This window comes from Oncorhynchus kisutch, linkage group LG2 (assembly GCF_002021735.2).
Source record: "Oncorhynchus kisutch isolate 150728-3 linkage group LG2, Okis_V2, whole genome shotgun sequence".
NCBI lineage: Eukaryota > Metazoa > Chordata > Actinopteri > Salmoniformes > Salmonidae > Oncorhynchus > Oncorhynchus kisutch.
The window spans coordinates 13,931,534-13,956,230 of record NC_034175.2 but is presented as its reverse complement, the minus strand read 5'-3'; the positions used below and the strand labels follow the sequence as shown (position 1 = coordinate 13,956,230).

General features: G+C 44.8%; 1 protein-coding gene across 23 annotated transcripts in view; it reads left to right on the top strand.

Moving 5' to 3' along the window:
- LOC109901203 (regulating synaptic membrane exocytosis protein 2) overlaps positions 1-24,697 on the top strand; it is a 209,355-nt gene that overhangs the window by 142,491 nt on the left and 42,167 nt on the right. For 15 of the 23 annotated variants that reach the window (XM_031788072.1, XM_031788064.1, XM_031788053.1 and 12 more), the window contains 3 exons: positions 3,350-3,517; positions 5,267-5,379; positions 20,773-20,876. In XM_031788072.1, coding sequence (XP_031643932.1) covers positions 3,350-3,517; positions 5,267-5,379; positions 20,773-20,876 — 385 coding nt within the window. Of the gene's footprint in view, positions 1-533; positions 551-3,349; positions 3,518-5,266; positions 5,380-20,772; positions 20,877-24,697 lie in introns of all 23 variants that reach the window. The other 8 variants (XM_031788120.1, XM_031788118.1, XM_031788150.1 and 5 more) reach the window with 4 other exon arrangements.

Below are 24,697 nucleotides of genomic sequence, written 5' to 3'. Positions count from 1 at the left end.
GAAAAAAAAACAATGAGTCGTCAGAACTGAGGCAGCGCAACTGACTTTATTAAAGTGTCACAAAGTTTCCCTGAGCGAGGCCGCGGACCAGATAGCTTCACTCTCTCTGACTGTCTGTAGATTGGCAGGGAGATGAATGGTTCTCACGTCCCATGGCAGTAACACAGTCACAGAGGAGAGGAGATGTCCCTTCCACTCCCATTCCAACTGTGTGCCTTCTCTTTCTGCTATAGTCAGAATGATTAGGAGAGAAACAGAGGGAGAGGGAGAGGGAGAAGGGGGAGAGAGAGAAGGGAGACAAAGAGACCGAGAGGGAGAGACAGAGAGGGAGAGACGGAGAGGGAGGGAGAGACAGAGAGAGAGAGAGAGATAGAGAGGGAGAATCAGAGAGCGAGGGGAGACAGAGAGGGAGAGACAGAGAGGACGAGACAGAGAGGGAGAGACGGAGAGGGAGGGAGAGAGAGAGAGGGAGAGACAGAGAGAGAGGGAGAGTCAGAGAGAGAGGGAGAGTCAGAGGAGCGAGAGAGAGACAGAGAGAGAGAAAGAGAGAGTGGAGTGGCTCACAGTTGCTGTGGCCCGTGCGGCCCCTGAGAACAGGTCCCTGCCAGCGCAGTAGATCTAGACAGTGACCTTGGATAGATGCCATGCTTCTCACACTGTTGGCTGTAGAACTAAACTAAAGTATTTGACTGTGTCCCGAATGGCATCCTACTCCCTTTACAGGGGACTACTTTTGACCAGGGCCCACAGGGTTAAGATGGCAAGTCTATATTGAGTGGGACCTCATATTGTAGCTGCTTCAGTAGATGTATAGTTTTAGCAGGAGGAATGCAGTGGGAGACAAAGTAATAACAGTGTAGATGTTACAGTAGATGTATAGTTTTAGCAGGAGGAATGCAGTGGGAGACAAGGTAATAACAGTGTAGATGTTACAGTAGATGTATAGTTTTAGCAGGAGGAATGCAGTGGAAGACAAGGTAATAACAGTGTAGATGTTACAGTAGATGTATAGTTTTAGCAGGAGTAATGCAGTGGAAGACAAGGTAATAACAGTGTAGATGTTACAGTAGATGTATAGTTTTAGCAGGAGGAATGCAGTGGGAGACAAGGTAATAACAGTGTAGATGTTACAGTAGATGTATAGTTTTAGCAGGAGGAATGCAGTGGGAGACAAGGTAATAACAGTGTAGATGTTACAGTAGATGTATAGTTTTAGCAGGAGGAATGCAGTGGGAGACAAGGTAATAACAGTGTAGATGTTACAGTAGATGTATAGTTTTAGCAGGAGGAATGCAGTGGAAGACAAGGTAATAACAGTGTAGATGTTACAGTAGATGTATAGTTTTAGCAGGAGGAATGCAGTGGGAGACAAGGTAATAACAGTGTAGATGTTACAGTAGATGTATAGTTTTAGCAGGAGGAATGCAGTGGGAGACAAGGTAATAACAGTGTAGATGTTACAGTAGATGTATAGTTTTAGCAGGAGGAATGCAGTGGGAGACAAGGTAATAACAGTGTAGATGTTACAGTAGATGTATAGTTTTAGCAGGAGGAATGCAGTGGGAGACAAGGTAATAACAGTGTAGATTTTACAGTAGATGTATAGTTTTAGCAGGAGGAATGCAGTGGGAGACAAGGTAATAACAGTGTAGATGTTACAGTAGATGTATAGTTTTAGCAGGAGGAATGCAGTGGGAGACAAGGTAATAACAGTGTAGATGTTACAGTAGATGTATAGTTTTAGCAGGAGGAATGCAGTGGAAGACAAGGTAATAACAGTGTAGATGTTACAGTAGATGTATAGTTTTAGCAGGAGGAATGCAGTGGGAGACAAGGTAATAACAGTGTAGATGTTACAGTAGATGTATAGTTTTAGCAGGAGGAATGCAGTGGGAGACAAGGTAATAACAGTGTAGATGTTACAGTAGATGTATAGTTTTAACAGGAGGAATGCAGTGGAAGACAAGGTAATAACAGTGTAGATGTTACAGTAGATGTATAGTTTTAGCAGGAGGAATGCAGTGGAAGACAAGGTAATAACAGTGTAGATGTTACAGTAGCACCGGTGCTGTAGTCGATCTAACTAGAGTTTTAATGTTTCTACTGTGCAACAAAGGTGTGCAACGTATTATCTGAGTGTATACTAACCACACCAGACTTGGGCTGTTTGAGTTAGTATTTTGACCGTGTTGAAATCCCAAGGGAATATCCTGAACGGTAGAGAGAGAGAGAGCTATGGTGAACTACAGTATCCATCCCAACACACCTCTACTAAGTAACAAGTCGTTAGATTCCGATATCTCCTTTACTGTTCAAAGCCATAAGTCTCTGGACATAACGACCTGAGGATCGTAGACCACGAATGATTAGGATGATGGTCACCATCGTTAAAGTCTCAGGCAACGTAAGGTCATTCACTGGCTGATGAAGTGGCTGTGTTGCAATTGGCTGGTCTACAACTGGAGTGACCGCTGTGTTGCAATTGTCTGGTGTAGAACAGGAAGCAGGAAACATAGCCTCTGCTGGACAGCTTTTCACTCTAACATTTGCTATTTTACTGTGCTGCCACCGTGTCCTCAGTGTTTGGTGTTTGTTTTTGGCTTCGCAAATGCTGCTCATGTCAGATGTTAATCCACATCTGGGCAAAATAAGGTATTTTTCTTCATGAGCATTTGCAATGACAATGATATAACTAACTGATGTGACCTGATTTTCAGATATACACATGCTATTGAGAGGTAATGACACTTACTGCCTATGAAGACGCTTATGGAACAACACGATACAAAACAACAGCAAAGTTTTTATTGTACATAATGATACTGTGTAGATGTTCTTGTATGTACACGGTGTATGTATGTGAAATGCATTTTATTCCATTTATTTCCCAAACTACTCAGTGGCAAAAATATATTTTATTTTTCCAACTAGATTTCAGTTACATTTTACAATGGCAGGGCGGGGACAGCTTTCGGCATGTACCTTGCAGGAGTATAGTAAGCTAGTGAGCTGAATGGAAACCAACCAACACATGCTAATCCACGATTCTCTCACATCTCACCCAGTGTCTTTCACTCACAGACAGATTCCAAAGGGCCTCCCACTCACTCACTCAGTCACCTACCACAGATGAGGGACACATTGTCCCCTGCCTGTCCCTCCCTGTCACACCTGCTATGGCCCTATGGGGCCCAGTCCAGGGACCCAGGGCATGCATCACTCTACTGTAGGTGCCAGCAGGGCCCTATGGGGCCCAGTCCAGGGACCCAGGGCATGCATCACTCTGCTGTATCATGGCACCTGATCATCAGCAGCAGCTTCCTTCCCTTCTCTCAATAACGTGTTGCAGGAACCACGGAGCCGTTGACAGGCATGTGTATCACAGCAGGTCCAGGTCAGCTGACCAGCGTCCCGCGCTAGAGCGCACCACCACGGAGCGGCCCGACTCCGCCCTCATGAGGTCCATGCCGTCTTTACCCTCCGGACGCTCCGCCCCTCCCTCACCTGCCTTAACGAGGTGACCAGACAGACACATCTACAGGAGGCTGGTGTCACTATAAATCAGACGATGGCCTCATTGTATTGGCTGGAATGGAATTCATGGATTGGAATCAAATACATGGGTTTGATGTGTTTCATACTTTTCCATTTCTGCCATTGCAGCCGTTACAATGAGCCCATCCTCGATTTCTCCTCCCACCAGCCTCCACTGCATAGCTACTGCCCCACCAATCCAAAGAACAACCAACAACCACCACCCACCCCTCTCTCTGCCTGTCTCACTGCAACCAACCACCAACCCCCCACCACCCACCCAGCATCCAATCAGCATCCAGCCAGCTCACCACTTTATAATTTACTCCGCCCCCCCTCCTAAAGCAACGAATGGTGCTGCATTTCCTTCCCCATCCCAGACTGGTAGTAGACTAGATAGTAACTCGTTTTGTTTTTGGAACACACTACTTATACACCACTTAGACTGAGTATAGTAGTGATGGATCACCATTGTGCTTTTCTTTATTTACTAACATTACCTGTTATTATCCTGTAATTACATTTTTTATTCCAGTTGTTTTTTTTTCTAATCTTTTGTAGACCGTCAGATCGCATGGTCGCATTGGTCCACATTGGTCCACATTGGTCCACATTGGTCCACATTGAACGAACGCCCATGGGTGCTGTCCTCACTCTTTCCTTGCAGCTTAATGGGTCGAGTGAAACATGCGATTCATTACCTTTGTTGCAAAACTGATGCTACATTATCTCTAGCATGTCATGTGCCAAATGTAATTGTTTTGATGAGTTTTAGAGTTCATCAACTGGTAGGTGCTGACATGAATTAGAAGGAACCCAGATACCCTGCTTTGGCCTACACCAGATATGTAGAATTTATTCAAATCAGTCAGCAAACTACCAATTAGAAATGAGCTTGATCATCTGTTATGTGCTTTTAATTAGAATAAGACACCAGTAATCAATATTAGCCATTTTCTGGCAATAACTTTTAGTCATTCATGTTTAGCAAATGAAGTATTAATTCAAGCTACTGTATTTGATGCTTCTGCATAGCCTGCCTTCAACACATATCAGAATACAGTGTTTAGCAGACACAGATGCTCAACTGGCAGATGGTGGAAAAACACAATACAAGTCTTATGGAGAAAGAATATCTGTTGAGAATACGTTCAATACAATAGACTGAAAAAATATACTACAGAAAGTAAAAGGTAGTTAGTTATTAACTTGATCAGGTAATTGATCAGTTAATTGATCAGGTAATTGACCAGGTAATTGATCCGGTAATTGATCAGGTAATCGATCATTTCATTGATCAGTTCATTGATCAGTTCATTGATCAGGTAATTGATCAGTTCATTGATCAGGTAATTGACCAGGTAAATGATCTGTTATGTGTCCAGCTTTCACCGATCCAACAACATGGCAGCTTCCCTGGTTGAGCATGGACATGATTGTACACAACATGTCCAAGTATATATGTGAACTGACATATATATGTGTTTGATACAATTTTTTTCTCCATGTTTGGTTCATTACCAACCCCAGTAGACAGTAGTAGTTTGTTTGTTTGATGTGTTGCTGTTTTTACAACCATCCTATCCTCTTACATAACAAAGCAAAGCACACTGGGAAATGTAGTCCGTCTGCTTGTCCGGGGCCTTCCAACCAATCACAGGTCATCTCTGTGCCTGACCTCTGATCCTTGACTCACCCAGGCTGTACCATTTTGTTCCCCCCCCCCATGTAGGGCGAACCCCCGCAGCGGATCGGCCCAAACCAGCCCTACCAGTACCCCCATGTCTGACAGGAGAGGAGGTCGGCAACTACCACAGCTTCCACCCACAGGGACCAAGGGCAGAAGTAAGTTCTCAGCTTTATTTTCCATACCCAGCTCTGGGCCTCTCTGGTTGCTTTGGTTTGGTGACACCTTAAGGCTTTTCTCCATTGGTCACTATGGTCACTTACTTTGGAACAGGTTTGACTTTGATTGAAGCATCTCTTTGTCAGAAGCAATTGTTTCTTGTTATTTGCTAGTCTTTACCTGGGAATGGCACCTTGAGATATTGGTTATTTTGTGCCATTAACCTCTGAGTGGGAAAAGACTCATAGCAAGTTTAACAGATACTGCTGTCTGTGGGTTCTCTCTGGTCAGTTGCTCATGAACGACAGAGCTTTGCTCAGAATTCCTGTGTCTTCTGTTTTAGTGAGTTTGTTGTGTGTTCTTATGGTCTCAGTACTCTATATGTTGTCAGTGTTAACCAGGGTGTCCTGTAGAAAGTTTACAACATGCATTGTAACCTTAGTCAGTGATATTGGTGATATTGTCTCTTCATAAACATTTGCTGTTTTTTATTTTAACATATCTACTTGGTTCCTTTTTTCCATTCCTTCCTCAGAAGATGGAGAAGAAGGAACAAAACCTTGTGAAGGTCTGTAACATAGAGTGTAGGTTTGGTCTTTCACTGGAGGTGGGAGTTAGAGAACCACCCCTGTGAAAGGCTGAATCTGTCTGCAACGGCAGGGACCAGGGTCCTGTTCAGTAGAGCACATCAAAACAAAATGTTTTACAATGAGAATCTAGATAATGATTCTGTGTTCTTATTGGATATTGATTCTGTGTTCTTATTGGACAAGTTCAGAGAGAACCTCCCTGTTTCACTACGTTTCAAAAGGTTTCCTCCCTACTGAACAGCCCTGATTTACAGTGGTCCACAGCACCCCCTGTCCTGCTCTATGTTGCAGCCTGTGTGTCTCTCACTCCCTGACTGTGTGACCTAGCAGTCCTGTGTCCTAGCTTAGCCTCTTAGTCTTCTTCTGGTTCCTACACTGGGTCAGTGTTGTCATCTAGCATCGTAGCTTCCATGTTTTTCAGTTGTCATGAGGTCTACTGTAGTTTTGTGTTCTATGTTGAACAGTCCTCAGTTTCGTGTTATGACTTCAGAGTGCTCAGGTGAGACGTGTCACTGGGGGTTGTGGTGTGGATACGGTGCAGTAGACTATTTGTGTTTTAAACATGTGTGATTCCATAACCAGTGTTGTTAGTAGTAAAGTCATTTATCCAGAAGCAAAGTAATACATGATTCACTTTTTATTGAGTCTGGGAAGGTTATAATGTAGTGCCCTTAACTGTCCCTGGTACAAGAGGTATAACTGAGCTGCATGCAGAGCGTTCATCTAGTTCCTCCTGTACTGTGAGACTAACTCCTTAATGAGGAATCACAACTACTACAGACAGCGGGATCCTGCTTCTCTTACTGAAGCTCTTCAGGGTCACAGACAGAATGACATCTTAAACCGTTTGATTCTTCAGCACAAATGTATTGTTCTCTCCCTAAAATGTTCTGACAGGTTGTAACAGAGTGTGTCACATGATGTAAGGGTGTGGTGATGGAAGGGAGGGGATGAGTTCTCTGGAGCAGCGCTGTGAATTGACAGATTAGCTGAGTGGTGATTGGAGGGAGCGGGCCACGGGAGAGAAGGAGAAGGGAGCGAGAGAGAGAGAGAGAGAGAGAGAAAGAGAGGGAGAAGAGCAGAGAAAGAAAGAGAGAGAGGGAGAAGAGCAGAGAAAGAAAGAGAGAGAGGGAGAAGGGAGCGGGAGAGAGAGCAGAAGGAGAGAGAGGGAGGTAGAAAGCAGAGAGAAAGAGAGAAAGCCTAGCCGGTGCTGAGAACTTGTCAAAGCACTCCCAGAACTCCTTCATCATTGTCAGAAACCATGAGCACTCCTCTCTCCTCCTAGTCTGCAGCCAGCCAGTCTCTCTCCTGCCCTCTCTCTCATATCCCCCTTCCCGTCTCCCCATCTCTCCTTTGTCCCTCCTCTCTCTCTCTCTGTCCCCATCTCTCTCCTCTCCCCTACCCCTCTCCCCCTCTATCCTCTGTCCCTCCTCTCTCTCTCTCTGTCCCCATCTCTCTCCTCTCCCCCTACCCCTCTCCCCCTCTATCCTCTGCCCCTTTCTCTCTCGCCCTCTGTCCCCATCTCTCTCCTCTCCCCCTTCCCCTCTCCCCCTCTATCCTCTGTCCCTCCTCTCTCTCTCCCTCTGTCCCCATCTCTCTCCTCTCCCCCTTCCCCTCTCCCCCTCTATCCTCTGTCCCTCCTCTCTCTCTCCCCCTTCCCGTCTCCCCATCTCTCCTTAGTCCGTCTTCTCTCTCTCTCTCTGTCCTCATCTCTCTCCTCTCCCCTTACCCCTCTCCCACTCTATCCTCTGTCCCTTCTCTCTCTCGCCCTCTGTCCCCATCTCTCTCCTCTCCCCCTACCCCTCTCCCCCTCTATCCTCTGTCCCTCCTCTCTCTCTCTGTCCCCATCTCTCTCTTCTCCCCCTTCCCCTCTCACCCTCTATCCTCTGTCCCTCCTCTCTCTCTGTCCCCATCTCTCTCCTCTCCCCCTTCCCCTCTCCCCCTCTATCCTCTGTCCCTCCTCTCTCTCTCCCTCTGTCCCCATCTCTCTCCTCTCCCCCTACCCCTCTCCCCCTCTATCCTCTGTCCCTCCTCTCTCTCTCTGTCCCCATCTCTCTCCTCTCCCCCTTCCCCTCTCCCCCTCTATCCTCTGTCCCTCCTCTTTCTCCTCATGGGCTAATGGCAGAGAGTGGGAAAATGGGGGAGGTATTCTAATGTATCGATCAGACCCTGGGCTGACGCTCACACAGAGCCCTGCAGCGTGACACAGCCAGGACTTATCTAATCATGGCACTAATGCTGCTGCTGCACGTGGTACTGATCCATAGAGGCCAGGGGACTGGGGGTTGGTTGGGCTGGGCCGGGCTGGGCTGGGCTGGGCTGACTGGGCTGAGCTGGGCTGACTGGGATTCAAATAGGTGGGTTGTTTGAAATGTTGAGGTAACAGAAATCAAAGCAGAACAGGGAATGTGTATCCAGTGTGTGTGATTGTACCTTTGTGTTCCCGACCTAGACAAAGGATCCATGTTGTTGCACCATGCTGGCTTCAGTTAGATTTGTATTTATTAACCAGGAAGTCCCATTGAGCTCTGAAAACCTCTTCTACAAGGTGGACCTAGATGTTGTGATATAGTATCTGTGGTGACCCCTGTTCAACCGTCGTGTCCTGATCTTATTGTTCCTTTATGTGGACAGGGAAGTCAACATTGAGACCTGAACTAGCTTTGACGGCTTTAGCCACAAACCAAGTGATATCTAATCAGCCCCTGTTCCTGTTGTTATCTATCTGTCTCTACTACGACCCCCGACCGCTCAGGGGGAACATGGAAGGAGCTTGAGCGGCTACTGGTGACCTTTGCCCTCTAGGGCAGTACGAGGGAGAGCGAGGTGTGTCTATCTACTGGTGTGTCTCAGAGCAGACTGAGCCTTAAAAATACTTCCTGGTTCACCTCTGTCACCTTTATGAATGTGCCTCTCTGGTGAGAACTCCACGCCAGATCTGGGTCCAATACATGATGTACTTAAGCTGCACTTTATTTAGTTTGCCTGGTACCATAGAAACCAATAGAATAGTCCCAGAACACTGCAAACTTTCATTTGACCCTGCCTGGTCCACACAGCCTGTACTGGACTATGATGTTGTACCATCTTTATAAGCCCTATAGCCATTCTGCCCCTCAGCCAAAACCCTTCAAATATGATCATTTTTTTGAGTCAGTACTGTTCTTTATGAATGTACTGGCTTGAATGAGAGTGTCCAGGGTTGTGTTGGCAGGAGCAGGAGTTTCCCACAGGTCTCTCTTCCTAGTTCCTCCTCACCCATCTGTCTGTTCATTCATTCAGTTAAGTCTTCTGTGTGATAGTAGTAGAATATCTTGGTCATGAAACATGCGCTATACTTTATCAAATCAAATCAAATCAAATCAAATTTATTTATATAGCCCTTCGTACATCAGCTGATATCTCAAAGTGCTGTACAGAAACCCAGCCTAAAACCCCAAACAGCAAGCAATGCAGGTGTAGAAGCACGGTGGCTAGGAAAAACTCCCTAGAAAGGCCAATACCTAGGAAGAAACCTAGAGAGGAACCAGGCTATGTGGGGTGGCCAGTCCTCTTCTGGCTGTGCCGGGTGGAGATTATAACAGAACATGGTCAAGATGTTCAAATGTTCATAAATGACCAGCATGGTCGAATAATAATAAGGCAGAACAGTTGAAACTAGAGCAGCAGCACAGTCAGGTGGAAGTTGAAACTGGAGCAGCAGCATGGCCAGGTGGACTGGGGACAGCAAGGAGTCATCATGTCAGGTAGTCCTGGGGCATGGTCCTAGGGCTCAGGTCAGTTGAAACTGGAACAGCAGCATGGCCAGGTGGACTGGGGACAGCAAGGAGTCATCATGTCAGGTAGTCCTGGGGCATGGTCCTAGGGCTCAGGTCCTCAGAGAGAGAGAAAGAAAGAGAGAAGGAGAGAATTAGAGAACGCACACTTAGATTCACACAGGACACCGAATAGGACAGGAGAAGTACTCCAGATATAACAAACTGACCCCAGCCCCCCGACACATAAACTACTGCAGCATAAATACTGGAGGCTGAGACAGGAGGGGTCAGGAGACACTGTGGCCCCATCCGAGGACACCCCCGGACAGGGCCAAACAGGAAGGATATAACCCTTTACTTTATGGGTTTTCATATCTGTATGCGTTTGGTCTGTGTGCAGGCTTGTGTACTTGTGTTCTTACAAGTGTGCAGGAACGTGTGTTTGTGTGTGGTCATGCGTGTGTGTGTGTGTGTTTGTGTGTGGTCATGCGTGTGTGTCTGTGTGTGTGGTCGTGCGTGTGTGTGTGTGTGTGTATGGTCGTGTGTGTGTGTGTGTGTGTGCCTGCCTCTGTGCATGCATCCGTGTTCCATGATCTCATAAAGCTCCGTCTGTGTCCCACTACCGTTCAGACTGTGAGGACAGGCCTCATCCAGGCCCACCTGTGAATGGGAGGAAAGGCAAGTGCACTCAGGAGTGTGCCATTGTGGTGGTGTGTCCTCAATAGTGCCCTCAGGGGCGTGTCAGTGCTGTGGGACTCTGCATGCCAGTTAGAGCTTCCATAGTTCATTTAGTCAACTTTCTTCCGTGTTTCTTTCTCTCTTTTATCCACATTTCATATTTTCTGAGATGATGAATGTGATTGATTAGATTTGGGTTGATTTGCAGTGTTTAACTAACCTGGGTGAGTGTGTGGTGATGATAACGATGATGATCTTCATCATTATGACGATGATGATAATGAGGTTGAGACTGATGCTAATATAACAGAGTTCTGTCTCCCTGAGCTCATATAGTCGTGGGTGCCCCAGCCCCAGCCCCATCACAACCACACACCACTAATCTACTCTGCCCTTTAATTGAAGGCTTTGAGAATCAATGTTCAGCCCTTTATCCCCATGTCACAACCACACAATTCAATAGAACAGTATTAGTTATATATACTGTATAGCTCCATGGTCAAATCTGCCGTTTGGGATTAAAGATCATTTCAATTAGACATGTAAGATTTCGTGCTTCAGTCAAAGCGCCACTTATTGAGATTGAAGTACATCTAGTGGAGGAAAAGGGATGCATGCTGGGATTGCAGTTTGAAGAGTTTAAGTTGAACCAGTCACCTTAGACACAACATTCATGCAACTGGTTGTTGGTCGTTAGTAGATGTTGCAATTTAAATGCCAATTGTCATGAAACTGTCGATAACAGCTTGTAAATATCATTCTTGATAATGGGTCAACAAAAAACAGATCTGCTGTATTCATTTGATCACTCTGTTATCACAGAGAATTTCTTTGCACAGCAGGAAATACAAATTGCAGTCTATTCAAAAAGGCTTCTAAAAGTTTGTAATTTCCACTTGAAAATGTCAGACTTGATTTGACCTAACGAAAGATGTGTCAACCCCTACAAAAATGTCCATTAATTTACATTTCCTGTTGCTACAGAATTATTTTCCTGCTGTGAGAAACAGGGTTAAATTAAGATAGTCCATCAATTCAGAAGACAATTACCATTACTGGCCAGCAGATGGCGCAAAATTCATAATCTTTAGTAAGGAGCTGTCCATGATTGCAGCGCTGAACCTGGCTGCCTTTCCCTGTCGCGACTTCGTTTCACAATGAAGACACACAGGCAAACACGGTCTACATATTCATGATAATGAAACAGATGAATTAATACAGCTGTATTTTTCTTTTGCCTATCCTGTAGATTTTTTTAACAACATTGTGTGGCTCCTAATACCCATGTATCCCATCCATAAAAATAAATGTATTAAAAAATATATATATGTTGATTCCTCCCATGCCCCTGTACCCATGATCCATATAATGGGTTGTGAGTGTTGACCATATAGCTGACCATAACTCTCTTCACCACAGGATGAACTGTGTTCTCTCCCAGGTGACTGTCAGTGAGGTATCTTAGGGTTTTCCTGAGTGCAGCACCATTAATGGAGAGAGAGAGAGTTATAGAAATTTGCCAACTGTTTGATTACACCTCATGGTGACTCTTGATGGAATCCATCCCACATGTTTAAATAGGAAAGGTTCATTCAATTCAAAACGCTTTATTGCCATAAATGTACACAAGACAACAAATTATCTTTGACAGGAACACTGTTTGTTGTTGTTTGCTGATGAAAGGAGCTCTATGCCCCTCTACTGGGAGTGTTGTCAACAGCTCCTCTGTCTGTCTGTCTGTCTGTCTGTCTGTCTGTCTGTCTGTCTGTCTGTCTGTCTGTCTGTCTGTCTGTCTGTCTGTCTGTCTGTCTGTCTGTCTGTCTGTCTGTCTGTCTGTCTGTCTGTCTGTCTGTCTGTCTGTCTGTCTGTCTGTCTGTCTGTCTGTCTGTCTGTCTGTCTGTCTGTCTGTCTGTCTGTCTGTCTGTGTCTGTCTGTGTCTGTCTGTCTGTCTGTCTGTCTGTCTGTCTGTCTGTCTGTCTGTCTGTCTGTCTGTCTCTCTCTCCCTCCCTCCCTCCCTGCCCTGCCCTGCCCTGCCCTGCCCTGCCCTGCCTCAGAGGTGACATGGGAGGACCAGCAGAAAGGCCTCAATGGTTCTCTTTCTGAGGGAGGAACACAGCCAGGTTTGTCTTGGGTTGCGGTCCCAAATTGCACCCTATTTCCTACAGTATGTAGTGTACTACTTTTGACCAGGGCCCATAGAGTACTGGTCAAAAGTACTGCACTATACAGGGAATAGGGTGCCATTTGGGACACACACTTGGAGTGGAGACCTTATGACTTCAACCTAATCTTGGCCCCTGTGGGCCCCTCACTGTGGTTATCCTTATCTAAATGTCACAGAGGCTCCGACCTCTGTCCTTCTCCTCTCTGTGATGTGCAGTGATGCAGTGCAGCATGGTAGTGTTTGATTTGGTTTGGTAAGTGGTTTGCTGAGTTTGTTTTGTGGCCGGGTCTCTGAAAACTATGACATTTTAGTTTCTTTTAAACATGTCTAATTAATCTCCATAACTTATGGTTTCTGGTCTGGGCTGTAGATTTACATGTAAAAGAGTGTTGCATACTGACTGTTTTACTTGGTGTAGTTTCCTAGTTATCACCAGTTTGCTTGCCATGGATTGTAATGTTGTGTTGTGGTCTTTCCTGAACTGTAGCTCAGTGAGGGCAGTACATGTAAATCTCCATGTATGGAAGAATTACATGTAGATCAATTATGAACCCTTATTATGTGACTGAGTGGGCGTGAGGGACAGACTTCTGGAAGAGTTGTGTCAATGGAAATTGTATATAGGCCCTCTGGAGACAATGAACTTGATTGAAGATCATTTTGAGGTAGATAAGATGAGCATCACTGAAAGTGTTATCCATGATCATAGTCATTAGAGCTTCTCTTACTGCTGAATGAAAGTAGACCGGCTCTAACTGATACATCCATTAGCTAACACCTTGATAAAATGCACCATGCTACCAGGATACTGGGACACATTGGAATTAAGAGTTGCATACTGACTGTTTTACTTGGTGTAGTTTCCTAGTTATCACCAGTTTGCTTGCCATGGATTGTAATGTTGTGTTGTGGTCTTTCCTGAACTGTAGCTCAGTGAGGGCAGTAGTTAATGACTTCAGCTTTAATGAAGCTTCAATGTTAGTCTATCTCTATCTCTGTCTCTCTCTTTTTCTCTCTCTCTGTCTCTCTGTCTCTCTTGCTATCTCTGTCTCTCTCTCTCTGTCTCTTTCCCTGTCTCTCTCTCTCTGTCTCTCTCTCTGTCTCTCTCTCTGTCTCTCTCTCTCTCTCTCTCTCTCTCTCTCCATGTCTCTCTCTGTCTCTCTCTCTCTCTCTCTCTCTCCCTGTCTCTCTCTCTCTCTCTCTCTCTCTCTCTCTCTCTCTCTCTCTCTCTCTCTCTCTGTAGTGCACAGATTATGATACACCCACTACTATGTGAAAGCATGACATGTGACTGTAGCAATATGCTGAAATGAATATGTTTTCTGCTGAAGCCATCATGATTCAACTATGATTCATAGAATGTTTGCAGTCATACTGTCAGAGGTATTGTACAACTCTGTGGGTCAGTATGCTCATACTGTCAGAGGTATTGTAAAACTCTGTGGGTCAGTATGCTCATACTGTCAGAGGTATTGTAAAACTCTGTGGGTCAGTATGCCCATACTGTCAGAGGTATTGTACAACTCTGTGGGTCAGTATGCCCGTACTGTCAGAGGTATTGTAAAACTCTGTGGGTCAGTATGCTCATACTGTCAGAGGTATTGTAAAACTCTGTGGGTCAGTATGCTCATACTGTCAGAGGTATTGTAAAACTCTGTGAGTCAGTATGCCCATACTGTCAGAGGTATTGTACAACTCTGTGGGTCAGTATGCCCGTACTGTCAGAGGTATTGTAAAACTCTGTGGGTCAGTATGCTCATACTGTCAGAGGTATTGTAAAACTCTGTGGGTCAGTATGCTCATACTGTCAGAGGTATTGTAAAACTCTGTGGGTCAGTATGCCCATACTGTCAGAGGTATTGTACAACTCTGTGGGTCAGTATGCCCGTACTGTCAGAGGTATTGTATAACTCTGTGGGTCAGTATGCTCATACTGTCAGAGGTATTGTACAACTCTGTGGGTCAGTATGCCCATACTGTCAGAGGTATTGTATAACTCTGTGGGTCAGTATGCTCATGCTGTCAGGTGATGACTCTTTGACCCCTTTCAACAAGCACTGGTCAGTGTTTGGACAATATGACTCAAGATGAACAAAACAAGGATGATTATTTGATGACTATCTATATTTTGTTACATAATCTTACTATTCCGTTAGTCAGCGCCTCGCCAAAATGTTTGGGTGTGCGTCAACTAATGCATTTTACTAGATAGAGGATTATTTAAAGAGAGTTTATTTGTGTTATGTAAGGTACGCCATTGATAAGTTCACCTAGGACTTTTACCATGCTGTTGTAGCATGCTGTTGTAGCATGCTGTTGATGGCAAGCATTGACCTACAACTTATACCATGCTGTTGATGACGAGCCAAAAATGGCCTGCTCGCTTTGTTCAGCTACAGCGGGTATCTCTTGACTTGACAATGAGGTGAGGTGAGTTGGCACGGTGATGGGATCAGAACAAAGCTGAACAAGGCAGATGTCTCACAGTGTTGTTTTATTCATGCCTCTCTTAATTATTCAACTTAATGAAGACGTAATTGACCTAACTGCAGATGTTGACTATAGTGTGTTACACATTAAGGCCAATAATCAGAGTCTCGTCACCTGGCCTTACACATCGGCTCTGTCCCACATGGCACACTTTTCACTACAGTGGCTTGCGAAAGTATTCACCCCCTTGGCATTTTTCCTATTTTGTTGCCTTACAACCTGAAATTAAAATATATTTTTTTGGGGGGGTTCTATCATTTGATTTACACAACATGCCTACCACTTTGAAGATGCAAAATATATTTTATTATGAAACAAACAAGAAATAACACAAAAAAACAAACTTGAGCATGCGTAACTATTCACCCCCCCAAAGTCAATACTTTGTAGAGACACCTTTTGCAGCAATTACAGCCGCAAGTCTCTTGGGGTATGTTTCTATAAGCTTGGTACATCTGGCCACTGGCATTTTTGCCCATTCTTCAAGGCAAAACTGCTCCAGCTCCTTCAAGTTGGATGGGTTCTGCTGGTGTACAGGAATATTTAAGTCATACCACAGATTTTCAATTGGATTGAGGTCTTGGCTTTGACCAGGCCATTCCAAGACATTTAAATGTTTCCCCTTAAACCACTTGAGTGTTGCTTTAGCAGTTTGCTTAGGGTCATTGTCCTGCTGCAAAGTGAATCTCTGTCCCTGTCTCAAATCTCTGGAAGACTGAAACAGGTTTCCCTCAAGGATTTCCTTGTGTTTAGCGCCATCCATCATTCCTTCAATTCTGACCAGTTTCTCAGTCCCTGCTGATGACAAACATCCCCACAGCATGATGCTGCCACCACCATGCTTCAATGTGGGGATGGTGTTCTCAGGGTGATGTAAGGTGTTGGGTTTGCGCCAGACATAGCGTTTTCCATATGTTTGGGGAGTCTCCACATGCCTTTTGACGAACACCAAACGTGTTTGCTTATTTTTTTCTTTAAGCAATGTTTTTTTTTCTGGCCACTCTTCTGTAAAGCCCAGCTCTGTGGAGTGTACGGCTTAAAGTGGTCCTATGGACAGATACTCCAGTCTCCACTGTGGAACGTTGCAGCTCCTTCAGGGTTATCTTTGGTCTCTTTGTTGCCTCTGATTAATGCCCTCCTTGCCTGGTCCATGAGTGTTGGTGGGCGGCCCTCTCTTGGAAGGTTTGTTGTGGTGCCATATTCTTTCCATTTTTTAATAATGGATTTAATGTTCAAAGTTTCAGATATTTTTTTATAACCCAATCCTGATGTGTACTTCTCCACAACTTTGTCCCTGACCTGTTTGGAGCTCCTTGGTCTTCATGGTGCAGCTTGCTTGGTGGTGCCCCTTTCTTAGTGGTGTTGCAGACTCTGGGGCCTTTCAGAGCAGGTGTATATATACTGAGATCGTGTGACAGATCATGTGACACTTACATTTGCACACAGGTGAACTTTATTAACTAATTATGTGACTTCTGAAGGTAATTGGTTGCACCAGATCTTATTTAGGGGTTTCATATCAAAGGGGGTGAATACATATGTATATACCACTTTTCCATTTTTCATTTTTTATAATTGTTTGGAACAAATTATTTTTTTAATTTCACTTCACCAATTTGGACTATTTTGTGTATGTCCATTACATGAACTCCAAATAAAAATATGTTTAAATGACAGGTTGTAATGCTACAAAATAGGAAAAACGCCAAGGGGGATGAATACTTTTGCAAGGCACTGTTCATAGTACACCACGTAGGGATTAGGGTGCCATTTGGGATGCAGACAACAACTCGTATTGCTGCAGCTGTGGTTTGTGGTGGTCTCCCAGGGGGTGTACACCAAAGCCTTCAACATGGAAGCATACAAGAAGGGGGCAAGAGGAACAGTAGGGGGGTAGGTGGGCACACATCCAGGAGTGGACAGTGTCACTTCAGTGAAGATGGTCTTTGAGCTAACCACCCATTACCACAGCTTGCCCAGTCATAGTTAGCGGAATCACTATGGCTGTGTGAAGCGACAGTTTGTTCCCTTGTTTATTTGGATCTCTTTTAGCCCACAATGGGGTCTTACTGTATCTTCCAAAATCCCATGAAAATACAACACCATTACATGCATAACACAGTAAGTGTATCACTATGCTTGCGTGAAGCCACAGACGAGCCAGGAGGAGTGAGTGCTCCATCTCTCTCTCTCTCTCTCTCTCTCGGTTCCATTATGCAAGATGATTTGCACATGGCAGGGGATGATTAATGAAAGGCTGATGAAAGCACAGCTCATCAAAACCTAAGCACATTCTGTTTTCCTCCCAAGACACAGTGGCGGAATAGGAGTGGGATTATGTACTGGAGTAGGGGGAGATGGTTGTTAATTGGAGGCTAACAGAGGCTCTGGAGAGGAGAGCGGCTGCTAGTCGATCCCAGCTCTCTCTGTTGTGTAACCTGTTCATTCCCAGGGGTATTGGTGGGCCTACTCTCTCTGTGCCTCAGCCTCAATCACAACAACAAGGTTTCTGAAAGAAAGAAAGAAAGAAAGAAAGAAAAGTTGTGGTACTGGTAGCTTTCTCTTTTGTACCTACCGCCGCCTCTCTGCCTGCTTTTGGTTGTTTATGTTCCAGGCTGTCTGTCTGTCTGTCCGTCTCTCCACAGTAGACTATTAGTCCCTGACTCAAGTGGCTCCCCCACCGCCTCTCTTCTACCTCAAGTCGTTTAGGGTTTCTGTCTGCTTTGTCAGCTCCAACGCTCTTCCTCCCATCCTTAACGTCTACTTGACTGTTTCAGCTCTCTTTCCTCTGGACAGTACACAGCAGCTCACCTTTCCCCGTCTTTGTTTTTCAATAACACTACAGGTCTTTTAGTCCAGCCGCTCCCGGCCTGCCTTGCACCCTTCTCTTCTCTTCACTTTTCTCCTTGGCTGTCCATTAGCGCAATTTGTGTTGGTGTGATCTTTCTTTGTTGTGGTGTATGATTTTGTTTGTGTTGTTGTGCTCTGTGCTTGTTGTTGTTGTCGTTTTGTGCCACCCCCTGTCCATCATGTCCCCCCCCATCACTATGACCCCCACCCGATCTGTGCGGCGGCCACTGTGAAGGAGGGTCCTCCACAGTGATATCACTTCCTGTCCATGGTGTCACCCCTCTCACTCCCATCTCCTGTCTTCTGTCTGTGTCTGTGTTTTGTCATGTGACCCCAGAAGACACGGACTCACCAGGTTGGACCAGCTCAGGTCTGTCCCTCCTTCTTCTATCTGTATCTGTGTTTTGTCATGTGACCCCAGAAGACACGGACTCACCAGGTTGGACCAGCTCAGGTCTGTCCCTCCTTCTTCTGTCTGTATCTGTGTTTTGTCATGTGACCCCAGAAGACACGGACTCACCAGGTTGGACCAGCTCAGGTCTGTCCCTCCTTCTTCTGTCTGTATCTGTGTTTTGTCATGTGACCCCAGAAGACACGGACTCACCAGGTTGGACCAGCTCAGGTCTGTCCCTCCTTCTTCTGTCTGTATCTGTGTTTTGTCATGTGACCCCAGAAGACACGGACTCACCAGGTTGGACCAGCTCAGGTCTGTCCCTCCTTCTTCTGTCTGTATCTGTGTTTTGTCATGTGACCCCAGAAGACACGGACTCACCAGGTTGGACCAGCTCAGGTCTGTCCCTCCTTCTTCTGTCTGTATCTGTGTTTTGTCATGTGACCCCAGAAGACACGGACTCACCAGGTTGGACCAGCTCAGGTCTGTCCCTCCTTCTTCTGTCTGTATCTGTGTTTTGTCATGTGACCCCAGAAGACACGGACTCACCAGGTTGGACCAGCTCAGGTCTGTCCCTCCTTCTTCTGTCTGTATCTGTGTTTTGTCATGTGACCCCAGAAGACATGGACTCACCAGGTTGGACCAGCTCAGGTCTGTCCCTCCTTCTTCTGTCTGTATCTGTGTTTTGTCATGTGACCCCAGAAGACACGGACTCACCAGGTTGGACCAGCTCAGGTCTGTCCCTCCTTCTTCTGTCTGTATCTGTGTTTTGTCATGTGACCCCAGAAGACACGGACTCACCAGGTTGGACCAGCTCAGGTCTGTCCCTCCTTCTTCTGTCTGTATCTGTGTTTTGTCATGTGACCCCAGAAGACACGGACTCACCAGGTTGGACCAGCTCAGGTCTGTCCCTCCTTCTTCTGTCTGTATCTGTGTTTTGTCATGTGACCCCAGAAGACACGGACTCACCAGGTTGGACCAGCTCAGGTCTGTCCCTCCTTCTTCTGTATGCCTCCCCTTTTTACCTCCTTCTCATCTTCCTCATTCCTCCTCTTCTTCATCCCACCTACTCCTACTTTCTCATGTCCATTCTTCCCTGCTGATTGAGCTTGTTGGAGATGTTTTTTTTTTGTTGTTGGGGGGGGGGGATTTGACTCAGTTTGTGTGTGCTTGCTTACATGTAAGCATGCATGGTCATACATGTCAACTGTGTTCATTGTAACATGTCTGTTGTTCGGCTATATTCAACCCTGACGACATTTCATTGAGGCATGTTGTACAAATAGAACCTAGGAATCCTGATATGCCACCAAGATGGCAGAAAGTGCATCTCATTCTGTTGTTCTACAACATAAGGTCATATCTCATGAACTGTCATATAAAGCTGATGGACAGGAAATCATATTCACATGTTGCAGAAAAACTAACATGGATGCTGTCCTTTCATTTCCCATCATTCCTGGAGATCTTCATTTAGTCTCATCTATTATCTTTCTACATTGATTTGCTCTTTGTTTTTGTGTTTTCTTTCTCTCATGCGCCTGTGCTTCCTCTCCCCACCGCCATCATACAAATCTAAAGTAGAGAGAATGAAAGTGTGTCCAGAGAATGGTGATGCAGGTAAGACGGCTAGAGTTACTGTAGTCTGCCTGACATCACAAAGTGAGGCCGTCCCAAATGGCACCTTCCCCATTCCCTAGTCGAGTGTATTCTGTTGGACCGGAGCCACATTGGGAACACTATATAGGGAATAGGTTTCCTCTGATCTGAATACTCCCCACACTACAGACTGACTGACCTAACAGACCTGACTGACCTGACATGCTCACTGTGGCATGTGGACAGTCACGTTTAGCCCCCAAAGCCTATGTGAGCTCTGGGAGGTTGGTAGCTGTTTGCAAGAAATATGATGAATAATTCATTCAGTAAAATAAACTATGGCAAAGAGGTTGTATAGTAAAGTTAGGGCTCCAGACCCAACAGAGCATGTCTGAGATTTTGACACAGAATAACTGACACTTTTCATTCGATCCCTTCATGTAAACTCCAAGTGAACCCCTTCATTATGAAATGGAATATTTCTTACAAGTTGTTGTTTGTGTTTTCCTACTGTTCATTTTGCCAGCTCTATGTGACATCATGGACTGTTGGTGTCTGGGTGAACTAACTCTGAACGCTGCATGCAGCACTTTTATACAATGCGGGATTCCTAAATCAAAGTAGAAACCTTTTTTTATGCTGATATCTTGAGGACTTTTTTCGGTCAGTGCTTTATACCAGAACCCCCAAAACATTTCAAAAGACTATTCCTGAGTAGCGTTGCAAAAATCTGTGAATTTCCCCCAAATTCCCAGGTTTTCCAGAAATCCTGGTTGGAGGATAACAGATGATTCCCTTGTGATTCTGGGAGTCTTCCAACCAGGATTTCCCTATTCCTGAGTATGACCTCCACTGACCACTCTGCTCCCTAGGTGCTATGGATGTGGAGGAGAGGACCAGACAGATGAAGCTGAAGGTGAACAAGTTCAAGCAGGGGGCCGGGTGCGACTCCAGACTGGAACAAGACTACAACAAGGCAAGACACAGTGACACAGCCCTCCTTTCCCTTTCATAAGTAGAACATTGTTAGCATCACACTATTTCTCCCAACAAACTGACTTGGAGTTACTTTAACACATCCATGTTCAGTACACGTGAAGCAGGACCATCACTCTTAGGCAAGACCAATACCAGCCCTTCCTTCCTTTTCTATTCATAACATGGTCATTAAGTAGACACTTTGTATACAAACTGACTTACGGCTAACACAGAAAATGTTCAGTAAATGTGACCCACGCAGGAATCAAATTAAAGCCGAGCAGGATGTTAACAGCATCATACTCAAACCCATGGCGAGACATTAAAAAATGTAAAACACTTGTTTCCAAACACCCATTACAGCAGTATTCACAATTTGGCAAGCTTCATGAACAAGTATACGTACATACATGAGGTATTATATCGACCCTGTGAATCCATGGAATGTAGCAGTGACTGTGTCCAGAGTCACACAGACTGTAGTTGCTGTAAGTGTAGTGTGTTTATAAAGAGCCCTGGGGGCCTCGCCAGAGCCTGAGCCAAGCCTTATAAGAGAAAGCATGTCCATCCTGTCCTGTCTTCCTTTTAAGTGTGTGGAATGATAACTACTGCCCTGGAATACACTAAGCATGCATTACACTTATAGTTCTATAAAAATAAACATTTGTCAACTCTGTTAGTTGTGAGGAGCTACAACCGTATATTAACAAACTGGACACAGAGCAGCTTTTAATATACAATCTCTTTCTTTGCAGATGATTTTCATTTGTTTTAACATCATGTCTTGGTTCACCAACTTGCTGTAAAAAAAACTAAGAAAAATATCCTTTTCCCATTTCTTGTTTATGCCAAATGATTTTGATTAGCTTACATTTTGGCTTTACAGAGAACAATTTACTATCGCTCAAGAATATTTGGTTATATAACCTAGTATTTCTCTGTGTCCTCCTCCTAGAACATTGGCCGTAATGAATGTGAATGAGCTGCTCTTTGGCTAACAATTGTTTTAGGACGAACAGATCTCCTTATAAAGCCAACGAATCAATGAAAGCAAAGATTTTGGCCACATGAAAGTTTGTTCTATTGTCCTTTGTCTTATAATTTTCTAATTAAAACTTTGATAAATTCCTTCCCCACAGACTATAACCCTTGCAATAGACTATTTAAAATAGTTTATTATCTACATCACATACAGTGGGGCAAAAAAGTATTTAGTCAGCCACCAATTGTGCAAGTTCTCCCACTTAAAAAGATGAGAGAGGCCTGTACTTTTCATCATAGGTACACTTCAACTATGACGGACAAAATGAGAAAAAAAAATCCATAATTTGTCAATTATGGTGGAAAATGGTCACCTACAAACAAACAAGATTTCTGTCTCTCACAGACCTGTAACTTCTTCTTTAAGAGGCTCCTCTGTCCTCCACTCGGTACCTGTATTAATGGCACCTGTTTGAACTTGTTATCAGTATATCAGTATAAAAGACACCTGTCCACAACCTCAAACAGTCACACTCCAAACTCCACTATGGCCAAGACCAAAGAGCTGTCAAAGGACACCAGAAACAAAATTGTAGACCTGCACCAGGCTGGGAAGACTGAATCTGCAATAGGTAAGCAGTTTGGTTTGACCACTGATAATCTCCCTCGATCTGGGGCTCCACGCAAGATCTCACCCCGTGGGGTCAAAATGATCACAAGAACGGTGAGCAAAAATCCCAGAACCACACGGGGGGACCTAGTGAATGACCTGCAGAGAGCTGGGACCAAAGTAACAAAGCCTACCATCAGTAACACACTACGCCGCTAGGGACTCAAATCCTGCAGTGCCAGACGTGTGCCCCTGCTTAAGCCAGTACATGTCCAGGCCCGTCTGAAGTTTGCTAGAGAGCATTTGGATGATCCAGAAGAAGATTGGGAGAATGTCAAATGGTCAGATGAAACCAAAATAGTTTTTGGTAAAAACTCAACTCGTCGTGTTTGGAGGACAAAGAATGCTGAGTTGCATCCAAAGAACACCATACCTACTGTGAAGCATGGGGGTGGAAACATCATGCTTTGGGGCTGTTTTTCTGCAAAGGGACCAGGACGACTGATCCGTGTAAAGGAAATAATGAATGGGGCCATGTATCGTGAGATTTTGAGTGAAAACCTCCTTCCATCAGCAAGGGCATTGAAGATGAAACGTGATCCCAATCACACCGCCCGGGCAACGAAGGAGTGGCTTCGTAAGAAGCATTTCAAGGTCCTGGAGTGGCCTAGCCAGTCTCCAGATCTCAACCCCATAGAAAATCTTTGGAGGGAGTTGAAAGTCTGTGTTGCCCAGCAACAGCCCCAAAACATCACTGCTCTAGAGGAGATCTGCATGGAGGAATGGGCCAAAATACCAGCAACAGTGTGTGAAAACCTTGTGAAGACTTACAGAAAACGTTTGACCTCTGTCATTGCCAACAAAGGGTATATAACAAAGTATTGAGATAAACTTTTGTTATTGACCAAATACTTATTTTCCACCATAATTTGCAAATAAATGTATTAAAAATCCTACAATGTGATTTGTTCTTCCTTATATTGTCTGTCATAGTTGAAGTGTACCTATGATGAAAATTACAGGCCTCTCTCATCTTTTTAAGTGGGAGAACTTGCACAATTGGTGGCTGACTAAATACTTTTTTGCCCCACTGTACACTGAGTGTACAAAACATTATGACCACCATGACATAGACTGACCAGGTGAAAGCTATGATCTCTTATTTATGTAGGTGACAGGCATCCTAGTGGTTAAGGTAGCTACGGTTGGGCAAGAAAGGTTGCTGGTTCAAATCCCGAGTTGACAAGGTGATAAATATGTCGATGTTTTCTTGAGCAAGGCACCTAACCCTAACTGCTCCTGTAAGTGGCTCTGGATAAGAGCGTTTTTTCTAAATAGAAGATGTCACTTCCAAATCCACTTCCATCAGTGTAGATGAAGGGGAGGAGACAGTTTAAAGAAGGATTTTTAAGCCTTGAGGCAATTGAGACATGGATTGTGTATGTGCGCCATTCAGAGGGTGAATGGGTAAGAAAGAAGATTGAAGTGCCTTTGAGCAGGGTATGGTGCCAGGCGCACAGGAGGTTGGTGGCACCTTAATTGGGAAGGACGGGCTCATGGTCATGGCTGGAGCGGCATCAGTGGACTGGTATCAAACACATGGTCTCCATTTGCTCCGTTCCAGCCATTATTATGAACCTTTATCTCCTCAGTAGCCTCCACTGGGTTTTTCATGCTCAATCGTTTCCCGTGTGTATCAAGAATGGTCCACCACCCAAAGGAGAACCAGCCAATGTAACACAACTGTGGGAAGCATTGGAGTCAACATGGGCCAGCATGAAGAGCTTTTTTGTCTTAAAGGGGAAATGTTGTATTTTTTGGCAGTAGGCAGAGGGTGGCATAATTTGTTTGATTCTCTGTAGTAATGGTATGGGAATAATAATGTATTTTATTTTGCAAAGTAGTTTCTTGCATCAAACAAACCAACAACATTTTCAGTCACCTCCTTGTCTGTGTGATAAAGGTTATTGTCAAGCCCTGCATGTTTTTTAGTTTTTTTAATCTAATGGAATGTAGCCTACATTGAACACCACACATTGGCTGTTACTGTAGACTGAATGATAGAACAGCTATTTGCATGTTAAAATGTTATGGGATGCATTTTCTCCACTGTTTTTAATGGTAGGTCCCTCTGGTAGGCCTACATTGTGATCAAATAGCCATAGTAGCCTACTTGACTGCTGTTAAAACTAACATCAAGCGGGTACAGCCTCAGTGTTCAAAGTAAA